The sequence below is a fragment of the Apaloderma vittatum genome, unplaced genomic scaffold (assembly GCF_000703405.1).
Source record: "Apaloderma vittatum isolate BGI_N311 unplaced genomic scaffold, ASM70340v1 scaffold1559, whole genome shotgun sequence".
Classification (NCBI taxonomy): Eukaryota; Metazoa; Chordata; class Aves; order Trogoniformes; family Trogonidae; genus Apaloderma; species Apaloderma vittatum.
Window position 1 is genome coordinate 1933 of NW_009733338.1, and position 8666 is coordinate 10598.

General features: G+C 49.8%; 1 protein-coding gene across 1 annotated transcript in view; it reads left to right on the forward strand.

The window, feature by feature from the left end:
- Positions 1 to 5060: 5060 nt before the first annotated feature.
- The window catches only part of LOC104278752 (BPI fold-containing family B member 4-like), a 13807-nt gene continuing 10201 nt past the window's right edge, over positions 5061 to 8666 (forward strand). The window contains exons 1-5 of the mRNA XM_009875827.1: positions 5061 to 5172; positions 5932 to 6046; positions 6568 to 6672; positions 6939 to 7094; positions 8450 to 8513. Coding sequence (XP_009874129.1) covers positions 5061 to 5172; positions 5932 to 6046; positions 6568 to 6672; positions 6939 to 7094; positions 8450 to 8513 — 552 coding nt within the window. The remainder of the gene's footprint in view (positions 5173 to 5931; positions 6047 to 6567; positions 6673 to 6938; positions 7095 to 8449; positions 8514 to 8666) is intronic.

Sequence of the window (8666 nt, forward strand, 5' to 3'; positions counted from 1 at the left end):
CTTCTTGTCCCTGTTTTCCCTGCCTGGCCCTTCCCCAAGATTATGTTTCTGCTTCTCGAGTTCCGTGCGTAGGAACCTGCACGGGTGAGCGATCAGACGCGGGTACGTCTGGAAAGGATGCTTCTGACGTCTGCCCACGCACTGCGAGCCCCTGCGCGCGCGCCGAGCGGGAGCCCTGGGTCAGGGCGAGCCGGGGATGGGTTTGGCCAGGCTCACCGGTGTCGTACGGAGGGCTTGGGATTAATTAAGCTGCTCTGCCCTTGTGGGCTGCCAAAAACGGGAGCTGCTAAACCAGCTGGAAATCTGACTGTGGGCACTGTGGCTCCCGACAATCCTGGGCTGAAGTCTGGTCCCAAAACTTGAGGAGGGTTTGCTTCCTGCAGGTCTTACTAAAACCCTACAGCTTGTTTCTAGGAGATCTTAGTTCACGTTTGGACAAATCCTGTGGCTAGAAATTAGCTTTTGGGTCTGGCTCTGGGAGGGTTCCCCCAGCAGCCCAGCTCAGTCTGAGGTCCGCTGTGTCGTTTTCCTACTCGAGTGCTTTCTCCTCTCTCTTTAGCTGCTTTTCTGTTGACACCAGGGCAGCTACTTCCCATCAGCATTTGAACTGAGCAGTTTCATTAATGTTCACAGCATCTGTTTGGAAGCAGCCACTTGCCTCTAGGAAGCGTCGCTGTGAGAGAACGGGCTGAATATTTGTACAAGGCAGCTCCATCACTGTGTGTAATTCATGCTGCCGGATTTAGATTTTTCCCCTCAAGAGACAGGATTCAGTTTATGTATGTTCTTAATAAGCGGCTACTATTTGCCCTTTAAAGATACTTTACAGGCTGGGGGTGCGATTTTTTTTTTGTGTTTGATATTTTGTAATGTGCATTACTTGTTTTTTTTTTTTTTTTTTTTTTTAAATCACCGTGTAGCAATGAAGAAACTTTGTGTTCCTGTAGTCTGTAAACCTCTGGAATCTTTCAAAACCACTATTTGTCATAAAAATGTGGTGATATTCTTCCAACAGTGATGGAAAAATTCTGATTCTTTTTTTTTTTCTTTTCTTTAATGTTGCTCAGCATTTTCATGGCAGGTCTATGCAGTTCTCCTGTGTTTTCCCTCGGCTTTTATGGTTCTGAACGTTAGAGAAAAAATACCAGTGAACGTAATAGTATTTAATAAATGATAATATTTATGTACTTTAATATTACTCTTTCAAAGTCCTGTTGCTGTTTAACCTGCCATCTTTCCGAGCCGCAAGCTCAGGGAAGCTGAGAATGCCTGAGGCTGCTCTGAGTGTCTTTTCTCTGCGGGTGTTAGTCTTTCCATAAACCCTTCCACTTCCCAGCATTTATGTTGTGATCATCTTTTCTAGCATTTCTCGCAATGCTTCATTTTAATATATATTCCCTTGTCACTGCAGAACTGAATTCAGCCTCCCGGTAAGTGATGTCTAAATCACTGCTGCAAGGGAAGGATGAAATATCGGCGCGTGAGAGGGAGGCAGAGGATAGGACTGAATAAGAAAAACACGTGGCGAGAAGAAATATCTCCAGCGGGGTGTAGAATGTGCTGCTTCCCTCGGAGCCTCTGCTGGCTGCCCGTGTTTACAGTACGTGTGCGTGAGGTACGAGTGCGGGCGTCCGCTGAACGGTGAGATTGTCCCATCTGAGCGTGCCATCGTGTCGTGCATCTGCAACGAGTCGGGTGTTTATTGCACACGCGGCAACGTGTCTGAAGCCGTTTGGAAATCTGCTGTTGTATGCGCTCAGTAGCTGACTTGTGCCGGCAGCGATGTTCCTGCAGCGTGCAGGAGGCTGGAGCAGCCTCTCCGGACGCTTCGCGCCACGGATGGTCATGGCGGCCGCTTGGCCTTGTGCGTTTGGATGAGGATCTTTGAAAAGGAACAAAAAAGGAGAAACACGGATGGGTTGTCCCAGGCATTTAGATCACGTTGGGATGAGCATCAGCAGTGAAGAGAGGACCCTGCTTGTGGCTCTGCACAGCCCCGTGAGGAAGCTGGGGGAACGCTGCAGCATCGCCCCGTGGCTTTCCCCGCTGACCACGCGCTGCAGCCACACTCTCAGCAGGAGCTGGGCTCCGTCCTCCACAGGAGGTGGATTTTGACTTCGTCCTGCTGCTCCAGCTTTCTCGTTCCCTGTTTTTGGCGCTAGGCTGTTGTCAGCATGCTGAATGCACTGTGCACTGAGTGTGTGTTAAAACAAGAGCTCGTACAGCATTTCTCTGATTTCTCTGCATTGAGTCTGAGCCCTCAGAAGCTCTCCCAGGTAACAAGCGACAGGACGAGAGGAAACGGCCTTGGGTTGCTCCAGAGGGGGTTTAGGTTGGGCGTTAGGCGTTGCCAAGCCCTGGCCCAGGCTGCCCAGGGCAGTGGTGGTGTCCCCACCCCTGGAGGGGTTCAAAAGCCTGGCAGATGTGGTGCTCAGGGACACAGGTCAGTGGTGGGTCTGGCAGTGCTGGGCTAGTGGTTGGACTTGATGGTATTAAAGCTCTTTTCCAACCTAAACAGTTCCATGATTCTAAGCATGAGTTGCAGGACCATCCTGCCTGATGAGAGCACTTCTCTGTTACTGCCAGAAAACACTTGTGTGGTTCCGAGGAGCATCCTAAGACCACTTTTCCTGCCTTCTGTATTCCCAGGGGAAAGCTAGCCCAGCACTTGCCATGGTAGCACCTTTCTCCTCCTACCTTCAGCCTGGACGTATTGGCTTGTGTTCGTCCTTGTGGCAAGCTCTGCTCTGCTCTCCTCTCCCTCCCTCCCCAGCGTTTACCCCTCTCCTGTGTTTGTGGAGAACGATCGTATCTCTGCTTGTCTTTGTTCCGAGGCTGCTGGCCCCTCTCTGCTTTCCCGGGCGTCTCGGCAGCCCTTTGCTGCCCGGTTTTCAACCGAGTCAGTCCCTGATGAACACGGGTGACCAGACCTGAACAAAGTCCCCAGATAAGATCTTCCCAGGGCCCTGCACAATGGAAACTTCTGCAAAGCCCGGCCAAGGCATCCGCTGAGGGATGACATTTTCATCCCTGCGGGATGGGATTTTCCTTTGAAGTACACGTTTCTGCTGCCCTTGGCTCATTCAGCTACCATAAGAGATATTTATTCAAAATGAAATTTATTGTCGACTTTCTACGTTTTGATACAACTTCATTTTTTTACCGTCAGTTTGGGACGCTCGTTACAGATGCAACTGAAATCAATTTGAGGTTTCTTATTAACAAAGCCAACGTTTATCAGGTTTCTGCAACCTTTCCCTGTTGCTTTTTGTCAAGAAAATATTTGTCTAGTGCTGCATTGAAACAGGAATGAGCATTAGAATTCCCATGGCTCCTCGATGATAGGGAGAAGTAAATTGTTTCCTGCTCTGAGGCTCCTTGAATCCGTGCCCAGGTGCTCCCTCCATTGCCTCCCCTCACAGGCAGCCCTGGCACATTTAGATGCTTCAGGAGTTCTCACAGGTTCCTAAAAAGTTGGTTTCCTCTAAGCATGGGGATTTCTGCTGGGAGAAGCCAGAGGGTGATAAAAGCAGTGTCTGAGTGATCCGAGCCCCGCAGGGAAATGGCAACCGGGCAAGTCAGCGGTGACGCTGCCTCCTATAAATCAGGAGTGGTGGCAGCTGGGTGTTGCTTCCAAAGAGTGGGAGCGTGGAGGGATGCCTGCTCATGGGACATAGGGGTTGGGAGGGACAGGTGTATCTGGCTGGTGACAGTTTTTATATAAGGGCAGCTTCTCCTACCTCGGTTGCGGGAAATAAAGGGAGGACGACGCAGAGTCTCGACCACTTCCAGAAGAGCCCGAGTGGACCTGGGAGCCCTCCCCAGCCGCTGCAGCTGATGCAGGTAATATTGGCATCATATCATAATTAAATTTTTCTTAATAATTATTGTTTATAACCTCATAGTGAGTTTATTTTTGCCACTTGAGCTTTAGTTTATTGCTTTTGAAAATTGGAAAGGAGAATAATCCTCAGATGCTTCCTTTGGCAAAGACCCTTACCAAGAGGCAAGTAACTTCTCATGGGAGGGCTACAGAAGTAACAACTGCTTCAATGCCAGCTCAGGGGAAAAGCAGTTTGACTTCTTTTGTGTGAATACATGGAGTGTTTGGTCACAAAGGACAAGGAAGGGGCTTTATTGACCCACTCCTGAAGTCTGTCCATGTGCGTGGACGTGAACAAGCTGCTGCTGCCCCGGGCTGGAGCAGTGTGGCAGGGATTTCCTCCCCCCAGCTACCTGGGCTAGTCCAGAAACCTGAGCTGGTTGGGACTCGGTTACACCCAGGAAGGTGGCCAGCAGCCAACGAGAAGCCGAGATGGCTATGATTGACCACAGTTATCATTTTAAAAATTTTTAAAAGGGGGATTTGCAGTGGCCAGGTTGGAGTTACGTCGTGGAAGTGGCCTGAGGAGGTCATAAAGTCTCCCCCTTGGTCTAGGAGATCCCTAGGCAAGGTCAACCAGGTGAGAAAGGGAATGCCCACCTGGTAAAGGTACCCCCTGGCAAGGTTAAAAGGGAGAATGGGAATCCCCCCTTTTTATGGTACCTTAGTGAGAACAATCAAGACGAGAAAGGGAACCCCTGGCTTGATTGAGGTGAGTGTATGATAATCCGGATTATCATTCTTTTGTCAAGGGCTAGTGCGTGAGCTTGATCTTTTTCTCAACCGATACCGAACCTTTAAATTGGGAGGAGCTTATATCCTGTAAATAAATTTAATTTAACTACACGCGTGAATTTATTTTTCGGATATGGGCGTGCTACTCATCTCCTTCTTCACAAGCAGAGCTGTCCTTGAGCTCGGCAAAAAATAGAGAAGGGTTTTCTCACTTGTACTCTTTCCTTGCAGAGACACTGAGATCCCTTCTTAGAGTCTTTCCCTCACTTTCCACAGAATCGTAGAATACCGGGTTGGAAGGGACCTTGAGATTCATCTGATCCAACCTTTCTTGGCAAACACACAGGCTAGGCAAGCCGGCCCAGCCCCTGGCTGGCCCAACCTGAAAAGCAACTGGGTTTGACTCTGACGTCTCCCTTGCCAGCAGGGCAGCCTTCGGGACATGACAATGTTGAAGCTTTTTGGAATTCTCTTTTTCTGTGGCCTCTTCTCACCATCTCAAGAAGTCTTGTCCGGCCTGTCCTGCGCCGTCAGTCCAGGGGCAATGCAGAATGGTAACAAGAAATCAGGAATTATGTTTCATTATGTTTGCTTTGAAAGCTCTGTGGGATGGTGATGTGGAGTAAAACCTCTGCTGTCTTTGTCTTTATTGCGTGGTTCCTCAGGGCTGCAGACCTTGCTCAGAGCTGGTGACAGCCATCACTGGGTTCACGGGTCAGGGAAATCTCTGCTCCAGAGCTGGGACACGTTTCAGCACCAGGCAGCCACGCGGAATGTCAGGGCTAGAGCTGGATTATTTCCTCTTTTTGTCTTAGTTTCTCATTGGAGCAGCTGATATTTGGCAAACAACTGCCGTGGAGTTTAGCAGCTGTGTTAATATTTGCAATGCTCCAGCAAAAAGAAAAAAAAGATACTTGTTTCAAGTTGCTTCTATTAAAAAATACAAACAAATAAACAAAACCCCTTTGCAAATGGGAAACGAGTTGTGAGCTGAAGCACAGCCGCTGAGCGGGCTTGCTGTTGTCTCTGGCCGAGCAGAGCCGTGCTGCAATCTTCTGCTCGGAGGTCTGGGATGCTCTCCACCTCTCTCCCTCCTGGTAAATTCACGAAGGGCAGCTTTGCTTCAGTGCACATTTTAAAATACCATCCCCTGTGTGATTTCAGTGCATTGAGGCAGCTGATGGGGTTTGATGCTAAGGGGTTTTGGGGAGCCGAGGGGCTTTCTGGTGTACTGCCCTTGCCGGGGCAGATCTGACTGAATGGAGAGAGGTCATTGCTGCAAGTGCCGGCCCCCACGCAGAGATGTTTTGCAGTTCTCTCGGAGGCCATAATTCAGAAGGGGCTCCTCCAGCAGCACCTGCAGGGCATGGTGGTCCCAAACATCGTGGGTGAAGGGGGTCTGCTGAACTCTCCCACCAGCATCACCGGGTAAGTGGCGAGGGGGAGCGCGCCTTCACCTCCAATCCCAAAGCAACAAAAGCTGAGCTGCAGCTGGCACGAATGGCCCAAGCAGTTCTCCTCGGTTTATTTTGACACTGAAATTCTGACCCACTAGAAGTTTTCTGCATGGCAGCAAGGTGGACGATGAAGTGCACGGCAGGTTATGGATGCAGATGCAGAAGGAGGGCTCCGATGCTGCCGTTGGTATCTGAGATGCTTCACAGCACTGAGGGAGGGAGGAAGGGGCCGCAGAGAAAAAGCTGACTGCTCTATAAAGTTTGCTTCCACCCCAGTCTGGCTCTAGGTTGCACTCCTCCGGGTTTCAGCTGCAGACTGTCTCTCCCCCGCCGAGCTGCTACCTCCTGCTCAGAGCTCCCGCTCAGAGCAGCCGTGCCCCTGGCTGGAGGTGGCCGTGGTGCTCTGGGTGCTGGAGGTTCCTCAGAAGGGAACAGCTGCTCGGCTGTTAGAAGATGCTTTTAATTTGTGCCAGCTCTTGCTGTTGTTCGCAGCCTGCACCTTGTCAGGGTCCGGCTCCCCAAGCTCTTCGTGGTGCTGCTGCCGGGAATCGGGGTCCAGCTGACCATCGTCACAAAGCTGGAGCTCAGTGGCAACTGGTGAGTGTGGGCTGTCACAGCGGCTGTGAAGGGAAGCCCCCACCCACACACTTCTGCTGGGCAATGTTTGGCATCTTTGGATGGACTTCTTGGTGTTTCTTACCTAGAGTAAAGCCGCCGAGCAGAACGGGCACCAAAAGATGACTTGTGGCTTTTGTAATGAATGGAAGGAGATGGCAGCGCAGTTTGTTGCTTCTGGCTTTGCTGCATTTCTCTGGTTGGAGGCTGAGAGATGATATCTCTTCAACCCCTTTACTTTTTTTCAGCTTGGTTGGCCTTCTTTCAGACCTGATTGATATCTTGGTGGATGTGAACATTACTGCAAACATTAAATGCACAAATTTCGAATCGGGCGCAGTCCAGGTCGTCGTTGAAGACTGCCTCTGTGTTCTTGGTACCATAAAGATCAAGGTCCTTTCTGGGTAAGTGCCTGTGGATTTATGTTTCCCATTGCATAGAGTCCTCTTCTCTTCATCCAGTCCCTGAGACCGTCTGCCAGGACACAGACGGTGCTAAGCTGACACAGAGCCAGGCCTCAGGCTGGCAATTTCCTTCCCGTTGCCAAAGCCAGTTGCTTCAGTGGAGCTGGTAAAAACTTTTTTTTTGAAAGATGAGGGTTAATTTGCCCTGCTTGCCTGTGGAAATTTTAGGATCTGAATGAAGTATGGGGTTTGGTACCGCTTCCAGTACACTTCCTCTAGGCTGAGCTGGTATCCAAAGGGTAGGGACAACAGGGCAGGGACTGCTCTAGGAAAAGAGCACCTGGTTTTATGCTCTGCTTTGGCTGCTGTCACAGAAAGATGCTGGACATATGGGCTTTGGGTCTGACTGCTGCGGGGGTGTGTAATTCCATGCAAATGTCCTATCTCTTGCTCAGTCTTATTAAATTCTTGGCAGAAGGAATTTGCTGACTTTGTGTATTGACGAATGCTACAGTAAATTGATCATGGGAAATGTTTTCTTTTATTGCTTTTGAATTACTCACTTTTCAGGTTCATTGATTTTCTCCTAATTAATTTTTGCATTATACATTATATTTCAATCAGCACAGCAGCTGGTTTGAAAGAGGCTGTAAGTGAGCAGAGGAGCACATCGTTCACCGTTCTGGGGGTCATATTTTAAGTTTTAGCAGGATTTAAGTGACGGTGTGCAGGAAGCGAGCTCCCTGTGGGGTAAGGAGGAGTGTGGATGTACACAATTGACTTTGTGGCAGTTCCTCTGATGCATCTAAAGGCAGAACTTGGGCATAAATAATGAGATGCATTATGAATTCTTGCTGTCTGTGGCTTGCCAAGTGTGCTGCTGCACGTTTTAACTCAACAGTCCAGAAATATATTGATTATCAAAAGTAAATGGTTCTGCACTGCCTGCAGGCACTGCACGTCCCACAGTGATCTATTTAGCAGCAGTGTTGAAATGTTACACAGCAGATTTCTCCTCTTGTTATTCCACATGCAAGTTGTTTGTTTCCCATAACTAACATGGAGATGGTTCACAACAGCTCCACCTTCCCTTAACTACAGCACCAATGTAAGTACTGGAGGGAGAGACCAAACTTGGGCGACATGGCAAGATTAGCCCAGTTGTCCCTATGCTGGGTGAGGCGAGCAGCTCCTTGCCCTCCTGCCTCCAGCACAGCCGCTGCTCATGCCAGTGTCAGCTGCAAGGGGTGACAAGGGACGGAGCAGTGTGTAAAGGGGAGGCTGGAGGGTCCCCTGTTCTGATGGCCTCGAGCTGTTGTTTGTAGTGGCTAGAAATTTTTTTCTTTCCTTTGCAGCATACTCTCCCTCTCAGTCAATGAGATAGTGGTGAAGCAGCTGACAGCAACTCTGCCCGGTTTGGTAAGCCTGACGCTTGCCCTCCTTTCAGAGCTGAAACTCAGCAAGATCAGGAACGTGTTCTGAGTTCACAGCAAGATCTGCCATCTTCCTGTGGTGCTTCTCTGTGAGCGTGTGCTGCCTGGCAAGAGATGCTGGTGGCCAGCCCTGGCAGGG